Source organism: Biomphalaria glabrata, chromosome 16, assembly GCF_947242115.1.
Source record: "Biomphalaria glabrata chromosome 16, xgBioGlab47.1, whole genome shotgun sequence".
Classification (NCBI taxonomy): Eukaryota; Metazoa; Mollusca; class Gastropoda; family Planorbidae; genus Biomphalaria; species Biomphalaria glabrata.
Genome location: NC_074726.1, coordinates 28,469,451 through 28,495,693, shown reverse-complemented (window position 1 = coordinate 28,495,693; position 26,243 = coordinate 28,469,451). Strand labels below are relative to the sequence as shown.

At 34.8% G+C, this 26,243-nt stretch overlaps 1 protein-coding gene across 1 annotated transcript in view; it reads left to right on the top strand.

Annotated features, from left to right (window-relative positions):
• The window catches only part of LOC106056697 (neurobeachin-like protein 1), a 70,315-nt gene extending 44,377 nt beyond the window's left edge, over window positions 1-25,938 (top strand). The window contains exons 40-62 of the mRNA XM_056013843.1: window positions 115-264; window positions 885-1,042; window positions 1,680-1,804; window positions 2,320-2,449; window positions 3,291-3,439; window positions 3,979-4,109; window positions 4,728-4,838; window positions 4,955-5,050; window positions 5,218-5,342; window positions 7,686-7,826; window positions 9,200-9,330; window positions 10,630-10,739; window positions 11,018-11,135; window positions 11,295-11,392; window positions 11,628-11,741; window positions 13,220-13,309; window positions 13,622-13,731; window positions 13,946-14,118; window positions 14,758-14,852; window positions 16,095-16,211; window positions 17,743-17,922; window positions 19,276-19,424; window positions 20,986-25,938. Coding sequence (XP_055869818.1) covers window positions 115-264; window positions 885-1,042; window positions 1,680-1,804; window positions 2,320-2,449; window positions 3,291-3,439; window positions 3,979-4,109; window positions 4,728-4,838; window positions 4,955-5,050; window positions 5,218-5,342; window positions 7,686-7,826; window positions 9,200-9,330; window positions 10,630-10,739; window positions 11,018-11,135; window positions 11,295-11,392; window positions 11,628-11,741; window positions 13,220-13,309; window positions 13,622-13,731; window positions 13,946-14,118; window positions 14,758-14,852; window positions 16,095-16,211; window positions 17,743-17,922; window positions 19,276-19,424; window positions 20,986-21,115 — 2,931 coding nt within the window. The 3' untranslated portion in view covers window positions 21,116-25,938. The remainder of the gene's footprint in view (window positions 1-114; window positions 265-884; window positions 1,043-1,679; window positions 1,805-2,319; window positions 2,450-3,290; window positions 3,440-3,978; window positions 4,110-4,727; window positions 4,839-4,954; window positions 5,051-5,217; window positions 5,343-7,685; window positions 7,827-9,199; window positions 9,331-10,629; window positions 10,740-11,017; window positions 11,136-11,294; window positions 11,393-11,627; window positions 11,742-13,219; window positions 13,310-13,621; window positions 13,732-13,945; window positions 14,119-14,757; window positions 14,853-16,094; window positions 16,212-17,742; window positions 17,923-19,275; window positions 19,425-20,985) is intronic.
• The last annotated feature ends 305 nt before the right edge of the window (window positions 25,939-26,243 follow it).

Below are 26,243 nucleotides of genomic sequence, written 5' to 3'. Positions count from 1 at the left end.
CATCCCAGCTTTGGCCACCATCCACTGTTTGAGATCGAGTGAACAAAATTGTAAGACTATGCTTTCCCATGACATTGAATTATCTCTCATTGCTGTGTGTTTACTTTGCTGAAGGTTGGCCCTCAGATGACCCACTTCATCGAGAGCAACTTTGAGCAGGACCTTGCCTCCATGTCCACCTTCTGGTCAGACTGCCACGAGCAGATGATGATGAACCACCACAAGCACAACCGAGAGATAGGGGAGAGTAGGCTCAAGTTCAAGGTCAGGCTTTAACCTTTGTCTGTATTGCATGCATCAACTTAACTGCACAATGTCATTATAGCGTTTTACAATGTAGATTACAAACCTATTTATAGTTTTGTATATATATAATATATAAAGCACAATGTAAGGAGTATGTGTGTATGACCGTTTGACAAATCTTGACAAAATTTGGCATGAATGTTCCTTAGAGCATAACGGAGACCATAGTGTATGTCAAATGTGTCTCCCACAACAAGAAGGCCCTAAAAATACCTAAATTTATCTCCATTGAGCAACGAAACCCTTTTAACAAATCGGGTAAACCCATTTTCATTGTATTTTTATTTTAAGGCGCTAGATCAGTGATGCACAAAATAAGAGGGCTGTGGGTCATATCTAGCTAGTTGGATATAACATTGAATCCATTCATGTGATTATAAGCTATTGATGTGCCAAAAACTTTGTATACATTTTAACAATGCAGAGGCTACATGCTATAATTTTAAATAATGGGTGCCTGCGTGGCTCAAACTGGTTTGCTATCTATCACGGGGGCTCGAGTTCAAATCCCAATTCAAGTTGAGATTTGTTTGCTGATCACATATGTCACTTAATTTCTGATTGTATTTTCCCGTCAGGCACATTTTGATGAGGTCTACCAGAAGAAGGTGGACCTTGAGACCAGAAGGTTTCTAAACATGCAAGCTCAGCAGAAGAACCAGCATCTGTTTGCTCTGCGGCAATGGAGGGCAACCAAAAGATTCTTCACCGGAGAAAGAGGCACTTGGAGGAGCGGGTACATTGATTTGTATTCTCTTTGCTAGTCTGATTCTTTTCTTATTGGTCAGTTGCTTTTTTGTACAACAAAGCTTATATCAACTCACTCTGTCTGTCTGGTAAAAAATTTGAAAACATTATTTCTCAAACACCCATTCTTGGATCAAGTTGAAACTTTGCACAATTTTTTATTGGCATAGACTAGACACTCGAATTAATTAAAAAAATTAACCAAAAGTCAATTAATTACTGGTATTTAATTATTTTGTTTGATACCAAAAAGGAAAATTAATTCTTCAGTATTCACAGATATGTCTAAATATGTAGGGTTTCGTTCTCTTAGATAACTGAACTTATTATTTCTCCCACACCCATTTGTCAGATCAAGTTGAAACTTTAAACAAGTGTTAATTGTACCTAACAAAACATGAATCAATTTAAAAATGAACCAGTCAGTCAATTAATTACCGGTATTGAATAAGGGAAGTAACTTCTACATTATTGAGAAAAATAGTTGTAAGTGTGGACTCTTTCCCATAGATAAGCTTTGTTGTTGTTGTTTTTTATTAAAAGGATTTTTTTTTAATTTTTTGATTGTTTGTATTTGTTTGTTTTTTGTGTTAATTTCTCTAATTGGCTCAAATTGTAATTCCCAGGCAACAGCAGGAAGTTCACTGGAAACTGTCCAATCAAGAAAACTTCCAAAGGATGAAAGTGAAGCTGACCCAAAACTACAACTTTGATAGTCACATCAACGCTAGCCGGCTCAGAGACAATCTGGGTGAGTGACAGAAAGTTTAATTATAAAAATTATCTTAAATGAAACAAATTGCTGTCTTGTATCAAGTAAACATTTTTTAGATTATTTGACAATTAAATGTGCTATCTTTAGCATGAGGAGGCACTGTGGCTTAGTGGTTAAGCGCTTGACTTCCGACACTGGGGTCCTGGGTTCGAATCTTGGTGAAGACTGGGCTCTTTAATTCTGGATTTTTAGGGCACCCCTGAATCCACCCAACTCTAATGTCTTTATTTTGTGAAAGTAAAGGCGGTTTTATATTGTGCTGGCCACCTGATACCCTGTTTGTTAACCCCTGGTCAGAGAAACAGATGATCCTAACATCATTCACTCTATAGATCACAAGGTCTAAAAGGGGATTTTTACTTTTTACCTTAAGTATCAAGTTCTCTGGAATTTTTTTTCCTATTTATTTAAACCACTTATGAAATATTGACTTGATTTATATTTATTTACTTATTTTAGACCTGTCCTGTTTGGTTTTCCTTCATTCACAGGAGTGATAGATGTGGATAACTCCATCCACTTGGAGGAACTAAAGAGTGTGAAAGATGCTTTAGTCTCAAAGGAGGATATTGCTGATGACAGTCTGGGAGATGAAGAATGGAGTGCCATATCTGCATCAAGGTGAGAATCTCTCAACATCAAAGAAAACAGCAGGGTATCTAATTCTGCCAAACTTAAAGTTGATGCATTCAAAACTTAGTTATTGTGCTAGGAACTGTTCATTAGGGTCTGAAACTCAGGCTGTATCTCTTAATGACAAGTTCATATGTGGGAAATTATTTTCCCAGTGAACTCTTCATATCAAGATTTGAATGTTATCCCATCATTAAACATTCTGGTTCTTGTTACTTATTTAGACTTAAATCCTGGCAAATTGTCTCCAACGAAAATATTCTCCAACTATGTTTGCCTCCATAAAGGTGTGGCACCAAGTTATAGGAGAAGTCCCTGTTTGCATTCTCCTCTTTTGGCTATCCTATGGGACGTACAATTTATTCTATTGGGGAAAATGTCCCACAAACTTCATAGGTTGCTCTGTCACAACCTTGTTAAGAAGTGGAGTGACCCATTCAGCATAGGATTTCTCTTTTTGTGACCTAATCTCTTTAAGTGACTCTTAAAATCTGTTCTACTGAGCCACATTTAGCCTTCCCTCAAGGTAGCTTGTCTTGTATGCACAAGTCGCTGTCGGGACGAGGATTGTGGGATTTTGCTTAACTTATAAACATTCGTCCCTCTGCATTTCTCAAAATAAAAGTAACGTCTTCTATCGTCTGCCAAATGTTATCCTGTATTGTGAATTAACTAATCTGAGTGAGGTCCCTTTAATTATACCAATGCATGCCAACTTCTTATCTTATCTTATATAATACAGATGTTACTTCACAAAAGAAGATGATTATTATGATTTATGATATGTTTATGATTGTGTCCACTTGATTTGCTTTTTCCCATCACCTAGTGCCAACATGGAAGAGTACACTGGTACAGAGAAGCTTGTCATCTCGGCAGACTGTGACCTAATTACTGTGACAGATGATATCAAAGGGAGGCTAGAAGTGACTACAACTCATGTTTATTTCTTTGACTGCAGTCCTCATAAAGAAGAAGGTACAAGTTTAATTGTTATGGCCTGAATAATAAATAACTTTGGCCTGGACAATAATTAACTTTGGCCTGGACAAAAACATATTTGTCTGTACAATTATTAACTTTGGTCCATACAATAATACAATTTTTCTGTACAATAATCAACTTTGGTCTGTACAATAATTAACTTTTGGCCTGTACAATAATTAACTTTGGCTGCACAAGAGTTTACTTGTCTATGCAATAATTAACTTAGCCTGGACAATAATCTACTTTGGCCCATACAATAATTAAGCTTTGGCCTGTGCAATAATTAACTTTGGCCTGTGTAATAATTAACTTTAGCTTGGACAATAATAAACTTTAGCCTGGACAATAATTAACTTGGCCCATAAAATATTTGTCTGTACAATAATTAACTTTGGCCTGTGGTCTGCAAGAAATAAATGTATTTCATAATAATTAATTTAAGCATACTATATAGTAAAACATGTAAGGTATTTAGGCTTGCAGTGTCCCCTATACTTGTGTACATATTTAATTGTTCTTCTTGTCCAAAGGGGGAGAGGATTTCAAGTGGTCGCTGTCACGGCTTCGAGAGATTCACTTCCGTAGATACAACTTGAGGCGCAGTGCCCTGGAAGTTTTCCTCATTGATCAAACTAATTACTTCATCAACTTTCCAGAAAAGGTTTGACGTCTTTTTTTACGATTTTTAAAAACATTTTTGATTTCTTTTTTTAAGATTGGATTGAAGAACATCCTTGCTAGTTTCTATGGGGGTGCAGTGGCTGAGTGGTTAAGTGCTAGGCTTCCCAACCTGGGGTCCTGGGTTCAAATCTCAACAAGAATGGGATTTTGATTTGAGGATTTTTAGTGCACCCTGAGTCCACCCAACTCTAATGGGTACCTGGACTTTAGTTATGTAAAGTAATAGGAGTTGGTCATTGTTGATGCCATGCTTGTTAACCTCTGACCAAAGTCACAGATAACCTCAACATCATCTGCCATATAGATCACAAGGTCTGAAAGGGGAACTTTACTTTTTATTAAATCTAAAATTACCCCCCCCCCCCCCCCCAAATGTAAATTAAAATTTAAACCTGTCAGCCCTTTCATATATTAGTGACTTGTGTAAAATGAAATTATAAAGTTTTTAGTTCTGTATTACCTTTCTTCCACATTTTTCTTCAGTATTTATAATTATCTTAAAATTATGAAGGTCAGTGACAGACAAGCAGCAGGACTATAGATAGAAAATACACACTATGTTTAATGAGTTATTTGTTTGTTTCTTTTTTCTTTTTAGCAAATGCGTAATAAGATCTACAGCCACATACTGAGTTTAAGACCTTCCAATTTGATCTATAAAGGTCAGAGGTCACCAGCAGATCTACTAAAAGCCTCTGGTTTAACTCAGGTAATAATTTCAGTTTTACCAAATTTTTTTTATTGTATCTCCCCCCCTCCATTTTTTTTTTTTTAGTTGCATGTCAACATTGAATTTTAGTCGAAGCCAAACATTTTTGTCTACAGAAGTGGGTGAACAGAGAAATATCCAATTTTGAATATTTGATGCAACTGAACACAATAGCCGGTAGGACTTATAATGACCTCAGCCAATATCATGTGGTAAGTTGCATATATTACTGTATAATACAAATACCTCTTATGTTAGAACTTGTAGAGATTTTTTTTTTTTTGGTATTTTTTTTTTATGCCGATTCTTTTTTCTTAAATGTTTCAGAAAATATATATTGTTTGTGAAATATTTTTTTCCGAAATATTTATGTTTTCAGTTTCCATGGATACTGACAGATTACACATCTAAACACCTTGACCTTGAGAACCCCAAAAGTTTTCGAGACTTGTCTAAGCCAATCGGAGTTGTGAACCCACGCAACGAGGAAGAAGTTAGAGAGAAGTAAGTTTAAAGGGGTTTTTTTTAAAGATCATGTTACAAAACACAACACACATACACACAAAATATATTTTTTTGTCAAACTTCCAAATTCAAAAAGATTTTATCATGGAAATGTTGAAATTTTCGATTCTCAATTTTGTGTAACTTCTAAGCATTTACTTCAGGTTTTAAAATTCAGTTCAAATTCTTACACACTAAAATTACTCCTTTTTGTTTTCAACATTCATAATGTGTAAAAAAAAATAAATAATTTTTAAAAGTAATTCTATTATTGACCCCATCAGACTACTGCATATCTTGTAGACTGTAGACCATTTTCTTTAGTGGCCTAATTTAGAGAGGCATTTATCATGTGCAAAAGTGTTGGAGGTTCCTGTTTTTTTTTTCTTTACCGCATTTTTCTTTTTTCAGCTGAGATCTTTACTAGCTTGCTGTCTCTCATAGATTGCTTGTTTTGCTACCTCTTCACTCTTCTATATGGAGTCTCCTCTTCACTCTTCTATATGCAGTCTCCTCTCCACTCTTCTATAGGGCAGTCTCCTCTCCACTCTTCTGTATGGCAGTCTCCTCTCCACTCTTCTATATGGCAGTCTCCTCTTCACTCTTCTATATGGCAGTCTCCTCTTCACTCTTCTATATGCAGTCTCCTCTTCACTCTTCTATATGCAGTCTCCTCTTCACTCTTCTATATGCAGTCTCCTCTTCACTCTTCTATATGGCAGTCTCCTCTTCACTCTTCTATATGGCAGTCTCCTCTCCACTCTTCTATATGGCAGTCTCCTCTTCACTCTTCTATATGTAGTCTCCTCTCCACTCTTCTATATGCAGTCTCCTCTTCTTCTATATGCAGTCTCCTCTCCACTCTTCTATATGGCAGTCTCCTATCTACTCTTCTATATGGCAGTCTCCTCTTCACTCTTCTATATGGCAGTCTCCTCTCCACTCTTCTATATGCAGTCTACTCTTCTTCTATATGCAGTCTCCTCTTCTCTCTTCTATATGCAGTCTCCTCTTCACTCTTCTATATGGCAGTCTCCTCTTCACTCTTCTATATGCAGTCTCCTCTCCACTCTACGATATGCAGTCTCCTCTCCACTCTTCTATATGCAGTCTCCTCTCCACTCTTCTATATGCAGTTTCCTCTCCACTCTTCTATATGCAGTCTCCTCTCTACTCTTCTATATGCATTCTCCTCTCCACTCTTCTATATGGCAGTCTCCTATCTACTCTTCTATATGCAGTCTCCTCTCCACTCTACGATATGCAGTCTCCTCTCCACTCTTCTATATGCAGTCTCCTCTCCACTCTTCTATATGCAGTTTCCTCTCCACTCTTCTATATGCAGTCTCCTCTCTACTCTTCTATATGCATTCTCCTCTCCACTCTTCTATATGGCAGTCTCCTCTTCACTCTTCTATATGCAGTCTCCTCTCCACTCTTCTATATGCAGTCTCCTCTCCACTCTTCAATATGGCAGTCTCCTCTTCACTCTTCTATATGGCAGTCTCCTCTCTTTTATATGGCAGTCTCCTCTACTTCTATATGCAGTCTCCTCTTCACTCTTCTATATGCAGTCTCCTCTTCTCTCTTCTATATGCAGTCTCCTCTTCACTCTTCTATATGGCAGTCTCCTCTCCACTCTTCTATATGCAGTCTCCTCTCCACTCTTCTATATGCAGTTTCCTCTCCACTCTTCTATATGCAGTCTCCTCTCTACTCTTCTATATGCAGTCTCCTCTCCATTCTTCTATATGGCAGTCTCCTCTTCACTCTTCTATATGCAGTCTCCTCTCCACTCTTCTATATGGCAGTCTCCTATCTACTCTTCTATATGCAGTCTCCTCTCCACTCTTCTATATGGCAGTCTCCTCTCCACTCTTCTATATGGCAGTCTCTTCTCTACTCTTCTATATGGCAGTCTCTTCTCCATTCTTCTATATGGCAGTCTCCTCTCCACTCTTCTATATAGCAGTCTCCTCTCCACTCTTCTATATGGCAGTCTCCTCTCCACTCTTCTATATGCAGTCTCCTCTTCACTCTTCTATATGCAGTCTCTTCTCCACTCTTCTATATGCAGTCTCCTCTCTACTCTTCTATATGCAGTGTCTTCTCCACTCTTCTATATGGCAGTCTCCTCACCACTCTTCTATATGGCAGTCTAGAGCTAAATCTTCCCAACCATTTGCATCTGTGTCCTCTGATAAATTTTAATAACTGATTAAAAAATCACAAAACACCCATACAAAAAAAATGACATAGAAAAAAAAACAATTTTTACAGAGCAAAAATGAATTTGGTTACTAGGGCCTCTATCTCTGCTTCCCTCCCAACTTTTTTCTGTAGGTACGATACATTTGAAGATCCATCTGGCATGATAGAGAAGTTTCACTATGGCACACACTACAGTAATGCTGCCAGCGTCATGCACTACTTGGTGAGAGTGGAGCCATTCACCACACTCCACATTGAGCTACAGAGTGGCAAGTGAGTCTTTCAACACTTTTCTTCCATTTATCATTATAATGTTATTCACGCTGTGTTTAATCTACTTATTTTTTGTCCTGTTAATACTGGTCAGAAATTTAAAGTCGTACATTAAAAAGTAGCATCTAAGCATTTAGTCCTACATGTACTTAAAGGTAACACAATTATTTCAAGTCAATAAACAAGGGAGACAACCAGTCCTTTGCACATAACTAGAGAAAAAAACACATTAGTTCCAGCCCAATGGCTCCCTCATGTACAGTGGGATTGTAAGTTAAATTTTCAATGAAGTTTGATAGAAATATGTGGCTGAAGAGAAGAACAAAAAATATAGGTTGCAGAATTTACACAAAAATTTCATCTTTGAAGCACCCACTGTGGCATAATCATCTCATGAAGCATTGGTGTTAGTTAATGAGTGTCCATTGAAGCCCCCACTGAAGCATAATCATCTCACGAAGCATTGGTGTTAGGTAATCAGTGTCCATTGAAGCACCCACTGTAGCATAATCATCTCATGAAGCATTGGTGTTAGGTAATCAGTATCCATTGAAGCCCCTACTGTAACATAATCATCTCATGAAGCATTGGTGTTAGGTAATCAGTGTCCATTGAAGCACCCACTGTAACATAATCATCTCACGAAGCATTGGTGTTAGGTAATCAGTATCCATTGAAGCCCCTACTGTAGCATAATCATCTCACGAAGCATTGGTGTTAGGTAATCTGTGTCCATTACAAATGTAGTCCTGAAGAACAGATGTAGCAGACATCCAATCCCTAGAAAATCTATCTAGCAAGAGAAATCTGATCACCAAACTATAGCGCCAAACATCATGAAACCCCACCCCCTCTTACTTTCAAACCACAAAGAAAGAGGATTGAACACAATTCATCAATGCTTTTTACTCAAGCGAAACAATTAATCACTACTGAAGACAGTCCTTGTGACTAATGAATATGTTTGACTGCAGCGCTAAATATATTTGATAAAATGTTATATATCTTCTACTTCCTACTTTTAGATACATACAAGATAATGAAAAGGTTTTGTTAAGTTATAAGGTTACAAATTTTGTCCTTAAGTTATGACCTTGCTTTGGAATTTAGTCTACAAGCTTCATGGCTAAATTAGTTGCAAAAAAAAAACAACAACATTAAAATGTTTGGAATATTAGAGCCTTTTAGGGCTAGAAATAGATAAGTTTCCTTGGACATTTTTTTTTCTTGCTCTTTCTTATCTTGCATGCATTTATTTTCACGCCTCATCTCTTCAATCTTAGGATTTCTTACTTTCATTTAGTATTGAAAATATATTTTGTTTCATTTAGTCTGTTCCAGTCACTAAGTCCTAGTTTTTAATTCGTTTCCAGGTTTGATGTAGCAGACAGACAGTTTCATTCAATTCCTGGCAGCTTTGCTTCGCTGATGGACAACCCTAATGATGTGAAGGAACTGATTCCTGAATTTTTTTACTTCCCAGAATTTTTAGTCAACTTTAATGGTGAGTGAATAATTCATGAATGGGGCATATCAACTTCAATGGTGAGTGAATAATTCATGAATGGGGCTTTTTTTTTTCCCCAACTTAATGAAATCACTCATAAGACATTGCTGTAATATTAATTTTAAAAATTCAACTCTTGCTCACTTTCAGTGGGTACAATAGAGAATAAGTGTGGAAGTGGTCTATTATTGTCTATAAGTGGAACATTGGACATATTCCCATTTAACTCTTTGTCTCCATAATTATTAACCACACTCTGGTGGAATCAACGCTGGTATAGTCAGTTAGGAGAGAAAGAGTTAAGAACTGATGTGTGATTTTCCATTGAATGTCATTTGAACTTAAGCTGATGTGGACTAAATTCTCCTTTATCTCAAGTTCAATGTAGCCAAACTTAGAAGTTTATGAGGTTTTAGTTGAACAAATAGAGGGATACTTTAACACAAATTAACATTGCTGGAAGTGTAATTGTTGCAAAGATCACGGTTTTCAGAATCTAAAAAGTAAATCAAGTTCCCCTTTCAGACCTGCGATCTATAGGGCAGATGATGTAAATGTTACCTTTTCCTATGGCTGATGGTGTCATATGGTCAGAACAATGACCAACCACCTTTTCCCAAAAAAATGACAGGTAAATTAGAGCTAGGTGGGATCAAAGGCGCCCTGAGTATCCCAAAATTAAAAATCCCAGCCTTCACCAGGATTCAAACCCAGGACTCTTTGGTTAGGAAGACTAGCTCTTTACCACTTAGGCAGCTTGCCTTCTTTTGAGGATCTATAAGTAAGTAGTTTTCTTTTCACACCTTGCGATCTATAGAGCAGATGATGCTAAGGTCATCTGTTTCTGTTGAGGATCTAGCTGCAAGTTAAATATTTGGCAACATTTTAGTACAAAACAAAATGAAAAGAAATACAGAAAATTATTTTTGAAACATGAAATAATAAAAGAGTGGAATAGATGAACACAAAACATGTGGACATTATATTAAACATAAGGACATAGTATTAAACATGTGGACATTATATTCTATGTAAAGCATCACTGTGTGGTATATACTTATTTTTATTTGTAGGTTATTGATACATAATGCTTATTTTTAAACATGAAATAGTAAAAGAGTGGAATACATGAACACAAAACATATTGACATAGTATTAAACATAAGAACATAGTACTAAACATGTGGACATTATATTCTACGTATAGCGTCACTGTGTGGCATATACTTGTTTTTATTTGTAGGTTATTGATACATAATGCTTACTTTTTCTACACTTTGAATGTCTCTATGAAAGGTTTTGATCTGGGGAGGCTGCAGATCACTTGTGATCCGGTGGATGATGTGAAACTACCACCCTGGGCTAGTACTCCTGAGGAATTCATCTATAAACATCGACAGGCTTTGGTAGGTTAAAGGTTAATTTGGAATATGCTGGAATGTTGAAGTTTACTCCTATTATCACTTATATTGTATATTTGTTTTCATAATACTCTTTATCAGTTTTTAAATAGAATATTGTCTTATATATTGTTTTTTGTACATAATATTGGTTTTTGATACATATTTTGTACATAATTATTTTTTTTACTTTTTCTAAATCTTTTTTTTTCCCATAATATTATATCTAAGCTTTTGATCCTTTCATAATCCACAAGTTCTTAAATTCTTTCCCTTTTATTTAGGAATGTGAGTACGTGTCCTCTAATCTCCATAACTGGATTGATCTTATCTTTGGCTACAAGCAGAAGGGACCAGCAGCTGTGGAGGCTCTTAATGTGTTCTACTATGTTACTTATGAAGGTAAAAGTAAAATTTGCAATATTTCTCTCTGAGTTTGTTTATATAGCTCAGTGCACCTTTGCCTTATTTTCTCAAGATATCTATGTCATTGTCATTTTTGTCTGTATCTGTGGAAAAGTTGAGCCACATGTGGATCTAGATCTCCTGTTTTTGTTGTAGGTGCTGTGGACCTTGATGCTATCCAGGACCCCAAAGAGAGGCTCTCTGTGGAAGGCATGATTAGAAACTTTGGCCAGACTCCTTCTCAGTTATTGAAAGTTAGTTTCAATTTTAATACCAATTAAAGTTGGATGTTTTTTATTTGTTGTTTTGGTTGGGGGGAGGGTTGTTAGTTTAAGATATAAATAATGAATTATTTACATTACTGAGATGGTGCTGGTATCTTAAACAATCTATCAATCAGATAACTTTTAGTTTATATATTGTGCATTTTTTGTAAATAAAATATTTTAATTGTGGCTTCTAAGTGAAATTCTTGTTTGTTTGGTCTAGGAACCTCACCCAAAGAGACTAACATTTGATGAAGCTGTAACAAAGAGTGCCAAATCTGGCAAGCCAATGAGCATCTTCAATTTCCTGAAGGATCTCAAGCCATTTTTTGTTCATGTAAGTAAAACCCTTTTATTTATCTAGACATTGTGTTCTCTTTGTTTATCTGGCCACTTCTGTTTAGCCCTAACATTATAACAATTGTATAGTAACTTTCAGTGTTAAGTCTCATTCATTTGTAGACACTGACTGCTGAAATAAAAAAAAACAAGACACAGTACTCATTTAGCATATATTGAAGATTTTCATGATGAACTCAACAATGTCAAGCATGCTCAATTGAACTTCAACTAAAGGAAAAAGAATTGAGCTATAATTTTAATACTAGATCACAATGAGTACCAGTTGATTCTTTATTCAAATCTTCTTTTATTGTTTTTTATTGTTGCCCATTTGTTTTGAAATAAATGTAAAGTCCTAGAGTGAAAGTCTAATGCTTTCTCCAGAGTCAAATCATTTTGTGCTAGAAACAGAAGAGCTTTGAACAATGTGACCTCGCTGCAGTGCTAAAAAAGTGCAAACAAATGATCATAGACCTTTTTTAAAACAAACAAAAATAGTCTATCTACACTTCTGTACACCAAATACACCAAAAGGCAAAGTATTTATAGTTTTTCCGCCATGTATGAAAAGCGATAATATTGTTGTAAACCTGGTGGTGACACAGATGGGGGTAGTGCTGTGTGTTTTTAGCCTACCCAAATCGCCACAGTCCAGCGAAGGATGAGCGGTCAACTGAGTCCAGTGACAGTATACTCCAGTTCGGCAAGGACCAGTGTCATAAATATTACGCACGCAAGTCACGGGCAAAAGTGATCAACTGGAGTGGTCAAGAAGGTTCGAGGCCAGTAGAGACACTATATAAGAGCGAGTGTGTCAGAATCACTTAACTTCATGTTACCTCGCTATGTGACCAGTACGAGGCGAGAACCAGCACGGTGTGTGAAGTCAGTGCGGAGCAGAGACTATGTTTTTGTAAAGTCAGTGTTAATGTTGTTGCCAATTGCGATGTATTTGAAATTAAACTGACTTATACTTTGGAGCCCTGAGTTGTGAGGTTCTTTAAGTTTGTTGTGTCGTGTGGTGCAGTTTGAAGAGAGCCTGGATAGTAGGAGAGATCTTGTCTTCAAGTCCAAAGATTAAGAATGAGTGCACTATTTCATGTGACTTGGAAGACCCAGTTGCAACCTGCATATTGTGTACATCTGTGAGAATCGTCAAAGAATTCTTCCCAAACTAAAAAAAAACAACATAACCAGTGATTCATCTGGTCATATTCATTGTCTTTCAAGACAAGAATTCTCCATCTTTTTGTTTTATAAGCCATTTTCTGCTGGTCTTAATAGTGCTTCCACTGTGAACTTTTGTCACAGCATCCCTCCTTTAATGTCACCACAACAGATTGCTATAATACTGAACAATGTCCACTTTCTTATATCATTATATCATTTCTTACCTCCCCTAACATTTGACTTACTCAGGACTATTATAAAGAAAGTATGTATATATATATCAATTTTTTTTGTTTTCATTAGGTGTCAACTGACCTGGACCCTTTGGTGTATGTGACAGTGCCTAAGAGCCAATCAAGATCCATATTACAACAGGGAATGCCAGACAGTCTGGTATGTTACAATTTGGTGATGTATTTGTATCATTTCAGTTACATTTGGTCCTTGTGAACATCTTTTTATGTAACTTTTATATAGTTTCATATTTTTCTGTATTTTGTTCCAAAAACTTTTACAGCAGCATTTTTAAAAAATTCAAAGTTAAAACAAAATGGTAATTATAAATTGTGGATTTTTAATCCTTTAAAGATTAAGATTTTTGACAATTTTTATGCATTGAAATAAAAAGCTATTTTAAAAGGAACTATAAAATAACATCCTGTAACGAAACTTGTCTTGTTCTTTATTCCTCATTAACTTCACCAGGTTACAATAACAGAAGAAGGTATTATTGGTGTACATGGGTGGCTTCCCTTCGATAAATCCATTCCTAATTTTTACACATTTGACAAGGACCCGACAATGTTGAGTCCAAAGTAAGTGAAACATGGGCTGTTGCCTTTGTTTATTTGTCACAAATTAAATAACACTAAATATGCTAAACAATGATTAAATAATTGGTTGTCAGTTCAGTTTTTTTAAATGTATTGTTGACATTAGGTTCAATGTGATGCTGTCTGACTTAGCCATTGACTTTGTGGTTTTGTTATTTTGACTTAGCCCATAACTTTGAGGTTTCATTATTTACAGAACCAAGAAGCGAGTTGGAGGGTCATTCTCTCCTGGGTTAAAGGTCAGTGCCAAACTGTTTGTGGTATCCCATGATGCCAAGCTGCTGTTCAGTGGAGGATACTGGGATAACAGCCTGCAGGTGTACAGTTTAACTCGGCCAAAAGTCATTAACCACATTGTTAGACACATAGGTCAGTGTTTCATTTTGAATTCTTTTTTTTTTTATTGTAACTGCTGACATGCAAAGTACTAATCTTGGTGGATACTCTGAAATTTTCTATAAAATATTGGAGACTATCCACGTTAGCCTGACATTTGAGGGGGAGACTATGCATGTTAGCCTGACATTTGAGGAGGAGACTATCCATGTTAGCCTAACATCTGAGAAAGAGACTATTCATGGTGCCTGACATCTAAGGTGGAGATAATCCATGGTGCTCTAACCTCTTAGGAAGAGACTATTCATGGTGCCCTAACATCTTAGTAAGAGACTATTCATGGGGCCCTGACATCTTAGGAAGAGACTATTCATGGGGCCTAACATCTGAGGAATGACAGTTGACAAGTGCATGTGCTTATTAAGCTGGCCAGATGACCCTAAGCAAGAACTAAAGATGAACTCTGGTATTGAAGAGCTCTGAACTTTATTATTTAATCTATTATCACATCACTATAAACTGCAATGTTCACTTCTACTAATAGTTTGTTTCACTTCTGCTAATAGTTTGTTTCACTTCTGCTAATATTTTGTTTCACTTCTGCTAATAATTTGTTTCACTTCTGCTAATAATTTGTTTCACTTCTGCTAGTATTTTGTTTCCTTTATGCAGACATAGTCACCTGTTTGTCCCTTGACCTTTGTGGTAGACACTTAGTCACAGGCTCTAAAGACACGACTTGTATGGTCTGGGAAATCATCCAGCAGGTAAAACTCTTTGAACTTTTTACATTTTCTCACATTGTTGAAGCCTAGAATGCACATGATTGAAAACATCATTGGGCAATTAGTTTGAAAGCATGATTGAAAACATCATTGGGCAATTAGTTTGAAAGCATTATTGAAAACATCATTGGGCAATTAGTTTGAAATCATGATTGAAAACATCATTGGGCAATTAGTTTGAAAGCATGATTGAAAACATCATTGGGCAGCTAGCTTGAAAGCATGATTGAAAACATCATTGGGCAGCTAGCTTGAAAGCATGATTGAAAACATCATTGGGCAATTAGTTTGAAAGCATGGTTGAAAACATCATTGGGCAATTAGTTTGAAAGCATGATTGAAAACATCATTGGGCAATTAGTTTGAAAGCATTTTTGAAAACATCATTGGGCAGTTACTTTGAAATCATGATTGAAAACATCATTGGGCAATTAGTTTGAAAGCATGATTGAAAACATCATTGGGCAGCTAGCTTGAAAGCATGATTGAAAGCATCATTGGGCAGCTAGCTTGAAAGCATGATTGAAAACATCATTGGGCAATTAGTTTGAAAGCATGGTTGAAAACATCATTGGGCAATAAGTTTGAAAGCTAATATGGTTGAGAAGTTGTCAATGTAGTCTTAGTTAATTAATTAACAATGTTACTGATAAAAGTTGTTTTATGATGTTTTTGCTTATACCTGAGGTAAGTAATTTAAAACTGGTGAAGGCTTAGATGATTATAATTCTAATTTCATTTTGGAATGTTAAGCCAACAAAAAAAAAATTGCATGGCATCACTTTTAATGGTCCTGTTACATAAGAAGAAGAGATTGATTGTAACATTGGATAATGTTGACCTGCTTAGTGCTGCCTCTACAGGAAAGTCACAAGGAGTGGGACCTGTCTGTTCCCACTTGAATGCAATGTGTGTTGATAATTAAATGAATTGCGGCTTTACTTTCAGAAACCCCTTTTGTATTAGTAGCTTCACATAACAAATTTATTGGTCATGTGGTATGTGCTCTGGACTGTCATTAGGTGGTTTTGATAGTCCCGGGTTCATACCCTGCCCACTGCCATCCCCCATTGTCTAGTGTGAGGTTTGTGCTAGGATTTAATTATCTACATCCGAAGCATTTTACAACCAAAGATGACAACCATTTCTTGCAGTAGTTTTTATAAACCTCAAACAAACAAATTGCATTCAACTTCTCATCACATTCAACTCTTTGATTGACAGGCTGGTGTAAGTGTCAACCTCAATTCAAAGCCTCTACAAACTTTGTATGGTCATGACTCGGAGGTCACTGCCGTTCATATCTCTACAGAACTAGATTTGGTTGTGTCAGCTTCCAAGGTAATGTTAGTCTTATATACTTTTTAAATATTTCGCAAAATTAAAGGGTTTTCTGAAATAAAGTGAAACAAATCTTATTACCATTTATATTTATAAGATTTAAACAAATGAAAGTATGTCTTAAAATTAGGAAAGTGGTGCCAAAATTAGCAAAGTGATGCCAAAATTAGGAAAGTAAGTGATTCCAAAATTAGCAAAGTGATGCCAAAATTAGGAAAGTAAGTGATGCCAAAATTAGCAAAGTGATGCCAAAATTAGGAAAGTAGTGCCAAAATTAGGAAAGTAGTGCCAAAATTAGGAAAGTGATGCCAAAATTAGGAAAGTGATGCCAAAATTCGGAAAGTATGAGCCCTAGAGAAGACATTATAAAGTTCAGATGTTGTTTTTCATTTAAAATAACATACTGTGAATGTTTTAAAACGTATGTCCATTCCACTCATTATTCTACATTTGTTTTATCAAAAATACATCATTGGTCTTGTCCTGGTCTTGTTTATTGGCACTAGATGGTTCTATTACATTTAGATTTTACCAATCAAGTCAGTCTTAGGTCTGCTACTATTTTTTTTTTACATAAATGATTTACCCAATTGCGTTAGTTCAGGAACAAAAGTCAGATTATTCGCAGACAATTGCATAATATATAGAACAATAAAAACATCACAAGATACATACATTTAACAAAAAGAATTAGATGAATTACAGAAATGGGAATCAAATTGGAGAAAAATGTCACTTATTAAGAGTAAAAAAAAAAACTAAAACAAATTAATTCCACTTATCTTATTCATGGTAAACCAGTAACACAGACTAAAAACGCAAAATACCTAGGTGTTATAATAAATGAAAAACTGTCATGGTATCCCCATATTGATGAAAAAATCAAAGCATTAAAGTTTATTGAAAGAAATTTTAGAAATGAAATAAGAACAAAAAACTAAAATGTTATTTAACCTTTGTTAGGCAAATAAAAGAATATGCATCCTCTGTTTAGGACCCCTCAACTCAAGAAAACATTAAGAAACTAGCACAGAAAAACATTTGATTAGAGTAACACATTTAGTAAAATCATGATAGAAGACTTAAAAATAAAGTAGCAATTATACACAAAACACTGAACCATAATCTTCAAATACAAAAATAAAGCCTAATAAAATACTCAGAAAGACACAAGGCACATTCCTCATTCCATATGCTGGGACAAATTTGTACAAATGCTCCTTCTTCCCTAGTGCTATTAGAGCATGGAATGGGTTGCCTGAGCCAGCAGGTTAAAACAATGACTTGGCAGAATTTAAGTCATTGGTTAAAATTCATGACTAGATTGACATAGGAACATGCGTAGGACGTAATCATCTTTTTTCTTTTTGAAGTAATGTCTGTATTTTATAAGGTAGGAAGAAGAGAATATAAAGTCAGGTCAAAGTTTAGACTATAGTTCTAGCGAGCTTGATACAATATATAAGATTGTCGTTTGTTTACAATAACTACCCATTTATCCCTGCGATATATATCTTTTGTCTTTCTGCAGGATGGTACAGTGATTCTACACACTGTCCTGAAAGGTCACTACACTATGACTCTCAGAGCACCCTCCCAGTTGGGCTGGACACTGGACATTCCTCTGATGGCTGTGTCAGACACTGGTCAGATTGTCCTCTACTGTGTGGAGATGGAGAAGCAGACAGGGGAGGGGAGGCGAAGGCAGCAGGTAGACTGATAACATTGTATGATGTGAACAAGTGTGTTACTGCATCTTGTATCTACCACTTTTATCTTTTCACTAACACAGCTGGGTCTGTGTAGTCAGTTGAAGTACTACATCTTGTGTCTAGAACTTACATCTTATCACTTAACACAGCTGGGTCTGTGTAGTCAGTTGAAGTACTACATCTTGTGTCTAGAACTTATATCTTATCACTTAACACAGCTGGGTCTGTGTAGTCAGTTGAAGTACTACATCTTGTGTCTAGAACTTATATCTTATCACTTAACACAGCTGGGTCTGTGTAGTCAGTTGAAGTACTGAATCTTGTATCTAGAACTTATATCTTATCACTTAACACAGCTGGGTCTGTGTAGTCAGTTGAAGTACTACATCTTGTATCTAGCACTTTTATCACTTAACACAGCTGGGTCTGTGTAGTCAGTTGAAGTACTGCACCTTGTATCTAGAACCTATATCTTATCACTTAACACAGCTGGGTCTGTGTAGTCAGTTGAAGTACTGCACCTTGTATCTAGAACCTATATCTTATCACTTAACACAGCTGGGTCTGTGTAGTCAGTTGAAGTACTGCACCTTGTATCTAGAACCTATATCTTATCACTTAACACAGCTGGGTCTGTGTAGTCAGTTGAAGTACTGCACCTTGTATCTAGAACCTATATCTTATCACTTAACACAGCTGGGTCTGTGTAGTCAGTTGAATTACTACATCTTGTATCTAGCACTTTTATCACTTAACACAGCTTGGTCTGCGTAGTCAGTTGAAGTACTACACTTATCCTTCATCTTCAGAAGCGAAGACAATGACTCATTAATATTATAATTTAAACAAGTTTTAAATTGTATGTCAGTCAGGATAGAGATTCAGTGTAAAGGGAAACAAAATTTACTGTCGTCTTCCCTATTATTAATTATCATTAAAAAGGGAAACTTAACTTTTTATATTATAATTATATCTTTTAATTATGTCTTGTAATGATATCTTCTAACCATATCGTAACACTATAACCTATAACTTTATTTTAGAACTATAAATTATTGGAAAGTCTTATATTACATAATATATTTTATATACCACTCCTGATATTTATTTTGGCTCAAACCTCTTTTAATCAATGAAATTGTAATATTAATTTCAAATCTAATTCATATTTGTTTTCCAAGATGTAAACTGAGCTTCAGTAAATAGTCAGGTGCTAAATGTTTGTTTGTTTTTTTGAAATGGTGATTTTCAAATACTAGATTATAATATTGGACACAATTCTTTGCTATTTAGGCATCACACTTTCATACAATATAAGTTTGTAACGTTTAGTTCTTGGTTTCATCCCTCAGGAAAGACATTGCCTACATTTGTACTCAGTGAATGGGAAACATTTGTTTAGTGAGCCGCTGACCTCCAGCCTTGGAGACATGTGCATGTCAGGGGACCACTTGATTCTGGGCAATGGCTCTGGACAGCTGACTGTGATGGAAATATTTGGGTGAGTTTAATTCCTCTGAATTCACTTGCTCATTTGCTTAATGTTGTGGTTATATTTTATTATTATTATTATTATGTTGTAATAAAATATTTTTTCTGAACTGTCACTTTACAGTCACTGTGTAATCTGTGTGAGATGTGACAAGTAAAATAAACAAATAAAAACACAGCAAATACTAAAAGGACAAATTAGTTTTAAAATTATTAATATAGAGTAGAGTCACTATTGCGGAGCAGGCATGTTTGCGGAACAGCTCGTCGAAATTAATTAAAATCTACTTTATTTTGAAATTTTCTGCTAAACTACTATAAAAGTACTGCGCATGGTTCATTTCTCTACATTTCCAATATAAAGGTTTTCCTTTCACAGCAGAAAATTAATTTTGACTCCAGTTTAAAGTTGACAGGTGTAGAATCGTCCATTATTTTTCACGTACCAGGAGAACCGCATACACCAGGGCTTAAGGCTTTTTAAAAATGATAATGACACATCACCAGCATGATACACCTATTTTTCGATTTATAAATGGATGTGGAAAAACTTCATTTCGTAGCGATGTACCAGGAATTCAATTTTTTTTAAATTGGGAGGTGTTCACCCAGTTTTTACCTTTTTAAAGATAGTCACAATTGTGGAACACTATAGATGTCATTTACTTGACCTGCGCATTTTACTTAATATTTAGGCCTACATAGTGATTTAGATTATCGGAATTTAAATATGAGTTTGTATTAGTATACATAAATTTTAAAACATTTAGAGAATACTATTACATATAATATATAATTTATGATTACCAGACGTCCAGCAAAAAGAGGACAAATCATAATATCAAATAATATCATATAGGCCTATATAATATTAATATAACAAAAAAGAATTAAAGAATAGTGGAAAATAAAACCTTGTAAGGAAAATCAGGGTAGTGTGACATCAATTAAATTAAAGAGGTAAAGAATCAAAAAGTTACAATGTGATGTCTTAATTTTTAATAAAATATGATTAATGTAAAGGATAAGGAGTTCAAGTATTATATAAGACTAATAAAATATACTTTATATAGGCTTTGTTCTGACATTTTTACCTTGTTCCGCAATTGTGACTTCTTAAAAAATCCTGTTCCGTAATTGTGACTGACCATATCTCAGTCGATTTGAATGTAAAAGTTAAATATCTGTTGAAAAACTAAACAATTCGTCTATTTTATCGGAAAATGGATGGGCAATGCCTATAGGTCTAACCATTACGGAGCAAAAAATTGAAAACTAAAAGTAGCTGCAAACTGTTCCGCAATAGTGACTCTACTATAGATCTAGCTATAGAAATGTAATTTTTAAAACTAGCTGCTCATATAAGAAAGAAAATAAATAAATAGCAGAAACAAAAGGTACTAACATATATAAATGTTTTATGTTTGTAATCTCAGACTGAGGCACTGACATATATAAATGTTTTATGTTTGTAATCTCAGACTGAGGCACTGACATATATAAATGTTTTATGTTTGCAATCTTAGACTGAGGCACTGACATATATAAATGTTTTATGTTTGCAATCTCAGACTGAGGCCACTGACCACTATGGAGTTGCTTCTCCCCATCCAGTGCATCACTCTCTCCAACGGCAACAGCCACATCCTTGTAGGGCTGAGAGATGGGAAACTGATCATCATTGGGAACAAGGGGAAATAAACAGAAAGTGTAGAAAGGATGACAGAGTTGCCTGCCCTTGTGTAGAGCTTGTTGTTCCCACTCCGGACATCATTTGTAATTGAGATTCTGTTTAGCCCTGAAACTATTAGCACTTGACTGTACAAAATTTTATTTATTGTTTCCTAAACAAGTGATAGTGCAGGCTGTTTCCTGCAGAAAACTTTAAGTTCATGAACAAAAAACCTGGCAGACGTGTTGGACATTGGTTGTCATTGTTGCTGATATCAATTTTGTTTGTAATGCGTTGTTATTGGTTTCTAATTTATTCATTGATAAGCTATGTCAAGAGGCATAACTCTTTATGCTGGGGTAATGCTTTTTATATTTTTTGGCTGTAGAAAAAAATTATTTATTTGACAATTTGTTTTATTTGAATGGTAATATTTTTTTTTTAAACATGAATCACTCTCCTGGGTTATTTGACAAACTGTTGTATGTGAATAGTTTGAAGAGTTTCTTTCACGAATCACTCTTATTTATGTCTTTGTTATTGTGAAATGCCATAGAGTCAAGACAATGATATTAATGCTGTATTCTCTCATGTTTTAGAGTTGTTTTTTTTGGTTAGTGCAAGGTATTACATTCTTGTTGTTTGAGTGACATCAATAGACCAGAGTTTATGTATGTACCCCTCAAACCTATTTATTGTTCTTCAAATGTGTGTTTCAAATGTATTGTAATATTACACTTCTACATGAATATGTATCCAAAATAAAACATTTAATGAAGCAAGTTAATTATTTCTTTGAGTAAAATAATAGGAAGAAATGGGATAGTTTTATGTTATAACGACCTGGCTTTGCCCTACATATTATGCAACAGTTGATGCGTATAGACATGCTGAGAAGTGATCCAGTTCCCTCTATATTCTCTGTTCTGTTCTTTCATCAGGTCTTTTAAAGACTTGAATGTGCTGGCGGTCAAAACTTTCTGCCCCTATCTGTGATTAAAATATTCATTTAAATTACTACCAATCTTATAACACTTTAATAGCGGTTTCAAACAATGCCAAGACACTATGTTATTGCTGACGAAGGATCATATCATTTTAGTGTCCCTGAATACTCTACCTGTCAAAGGCTTCCTTCTGCACCTATCAGAGATAGAAATGTTTATTTAATTTTGGTTTGACTTAAATAGCAGTTTCAATCAATACTAACAAAGTAAAAGTCATTGCAAGTTTATTCAAGGCAGTGATTAGACTAATGCTCGTAACATTGGGACTTTAGAGAATGCTAAACACAATGTTGGTTATATAAATATATTTTCTTTCTATGTGCAGGATATTTGTATATATTTACCAAAATTTGTTAAGATATTGATCAGCTGTTTTGACATTCAGTGAACATGACAGAACCAAAGAACTCCTCCAGCTTTCACTCACATGTTGAAAACTACATTTATGTCAATTGGATTTTTTTTATTTAGAGTTTACAAGGAAAACAATTTTTTTTTCTGATGAACTGGTTACCATTGAACTTATTTATGATTGAACTTTCTTTTCAGAATCATTCATGTTGAGCTTTTTTTTAAAAAAAAATCATAAGCCTTCCTCATAAAATTGAAAAAATTGAAGAAGAGAAAAATGTTATTTTTTAATTTTCTTTCAGTGCGTAAATTATCACAAATGCATATCTTTTGTGAATTAAAATGGATCAACAATTATACACAGCATTAACCTTCAGTCCTCTTCAGGCAGGGTTTTATCAAGACGCTTTTAATTGAAATAATTTTCCTGCACATTCAATAAGACATGCTCGACTCAAATTTTAGTTCATCTGACCAACCCTTACACCTGCTCATTCCAGCAGAATCTTAAAGTAGCAAAATATTCCTTCAACATTCAGATGATCATGTTTGGCCATTATAAAGGCTAAAAGATTTTGTGTCTAGATGTGGTCCAAACTACTGTGCATTTTTTGATGTATTACTTTTGCAAGACACAGAATAACTCTTGTTAGATTGTTGTCCCATAGATTTTAAATAGTTTACAAGTATATGGAACAAAGGGGATTGAACAGAATGTAATGTATGTTCTAATATTTAGATTTGAATGCATATTTCTTTTTAATTATTCAACCAGGTACAATGGCTGTTGTATTTATGAATAATTTATTGGCATATTTATATTATCTGTGCAATTTTAGTTATAAACATTCCACACAAAGTTTTTGAGGTTTGGACAACTATACAAATGTGTGTGTGTGTATTTGATTATTTATAATTGATATAGTAAGACATATACATAATGTACTGACATAGGTCAGTGAACAGGAAGAGAAACTTTGTATCTTTGATATATATATATATATACACTCGGGTTATGACTTTTTGTTTCAAATTGAAAGCTTGCATCTGTAAAAAATAAACTTTTGCCTTTGATTCTCAGAAAAAAACTTCATGAATTGTATTCCTCCAGTTGAACTGGAAATGGGATAAAAATGTTCTCAGCTTATCCACTTATCAGCTTATCCCCTATGTTGAGCTAAAATGTCAAGAATGATAGTTTTTGCGGAGCTCTTCAAACGGACTACCTGATATTCTTCAATGTCACTTCTCTTTCCATTGAAATTCAAGCAAAATTCTTTGTAGAGATCAGTTGTTGTTTTTTTTTTTCAGGCCTGCATTACCTTTGACGACATCCATGCTCACTAGGTGCCTAACTTTTGATGTTGCAGATAAATCTCTCTTCACTTCAAGTTTGAATAATATTTCATGTTGAGAATGTCACCATCTGGACTTCAGATTTTTCTTATGATACTTTTTTTTTTTAATGGAAACTCTTCGCCAGTATTAGGTTCTGTGCTTCTCTTGCCTTCTTTAGTAGAATAACCATTAGAGAATTCTTGCAATTGACCAGTCTAATACGCTTAGGAGGGGGCGCGGTGGTCGAATGGTTAAGCTCTTGACCTCCAAACCTGAGGTCCTGGGTTCAAATCCCAGTAAAGACTGGGATTTTGAATTTCAGGATTTTTAGGGCACCCGAGTCCACCCAATTCTAATGGGTACCTGACTTTAGTTGGGGAGAGTAAAGGCGGTTTATCATTGTGCTGGCCACATAACATCCTGCTCGTTACCGTTGGCCAAAGAAACAGATATCCTTAACATCATCTGCCCCGTAGATGGCAAGGCCTGAAAGGGGTAACTTTACTTTTTTTTTATTAAGCTTAGGAACATTTACGGTGCAAGAATTTTTACCTGACCAAACAGGAAAAAAGTAACATACTGGCAAAAGTTTATCAAATGAAACATAGGGAAAATTAATTTAAAAACAAAAATAAAAAGTCATAACTCTAATATACACTGTGTGAGTTTGCTTATACTTGTTATACAGGTCAGGCCTCTTAATGTTTACTTGCCATGTTGAGTCATGACATATATATCAGTTGCTTGAACTCAGTGAACTGTTGATTTGTTGGTCCATGGCCTACTTTGATTTGTAGGTCAGTTTACTTTTGGTCCATTGATTGGTTGGTCTGTTGTCTGAAGGGGGTCAATACTTGTTTGAATGGTCAATACTTGGTTGTTGGTTGATTAAATGGTCAATATACTGAATGGTCAGTTGAATGCTTTGCTGATGTATTAGATTTTCAGTCTATGTACAAGACTGTTAACGTCAGCTAATATTTGTACATATATATTACATTATGTCGGTATTATTATTGATAAGCAACTTCACAAATATTGAAGGCAGTAATATGGACTTTGATATATACAGTGTAAACCCGTTAATAGGCTTCATTCCTTTTTAATGACCAGGCCCTCCAGTAAAATATAATGTTATGGAATAATCAAGCAGCTTAGCGTGTTTCTGACTGTATTGTTGCAATATGATTGAATATGTTTCATTTTAAACAAAGATGTGCTATTTGCATGAACAAAACATACATCATCTCACTAAAGCTCAGAAAATATGCGGAACGCCATCAAAGAAAACTGTATCTGATGAGGATGGCCTTAGTTGTTTGAATTTATCGGTCAGCCAAGTGCGTCTTCACTATGAGCTGTTTTTTTTTAAAAGGATAATCATATAAAATGTTTCATTTTTTAACTTAGGCGTATTTTGTGCATAAATTGAACATACATCATAGCATTTTACATACATACATGTTATCATAGCTCAGAATATTGATATATCCTGTCAGTCTAGAAGTATTATATCATATATATTATAATTTGTTTTATTGTGTAGCAAGAAATATAGAATGTAGTACAATTTCCTTAATTTGGTATTTCTCTTCCAAACCAGAAAAATACTTGAATTTAAAAAAAGATTTATAATATTTCTTCAAAAATTAATTTTTTTTTACTGTTAATTTATTATAATTTTTGTAGAAAGCCAATACAAAATACTTATTTTCTATACTGATGGCTGTTTATAGGACTCTTCTTTATTGCTATATATATTGTATTTCTTACCTGTTTGACTGTTTTCATGCATAACTTCAATAACTTGTATGAATTATTTTTTAGTCTTTCATAATATGGGCTCATATCATCATTCATTTTTGTGTCCTGACATTGTGCTATGCAAAAGAAATACTGTGGTGTCAAGCTTTGTGTCTGAACTGATCATCTTCATTTTTTTTTTTTTTGTCAAAGTGAAAGTACAGTTATCTATCTTGTTTGTGAATTATGTCCCTTAGAAACCAGTTTCTATTGCTGTGATACATGTTTGGTTTATTTTTCCTGAGAAATGGAGATGAAGAAAAGTAAAAAAAAAATAAAAAAATATTTATCATGGTTTAAACTTCTGTCAGTGGTTGTAGAATTGACAAGACCATTGGTGCTGTCTGTTTTTTTTATACCACAATGTGTGCGTGTGTGTGGCAGTAACTTAGGCAGAGGAATTGTTCTGATTTTACATTCTTACTTGGTATCTATGTTTGTCTTACTTGAAACAATAATTTCAAACAAAAAAGAGGTCTAAGACTCAATAGTTTATGTATAAAGCTCAATAGTTTATAATTTGTGCATATCTAAAGCTCCTCCTTCAATGTCCAAATGCACACATTCTTATTTCATACACATAAGCATCATCTATATTTGAAGTCACAGTCAGTATTTCTTAAGATATGAACTCAAGGATGTCTGCAAAGACCAACTC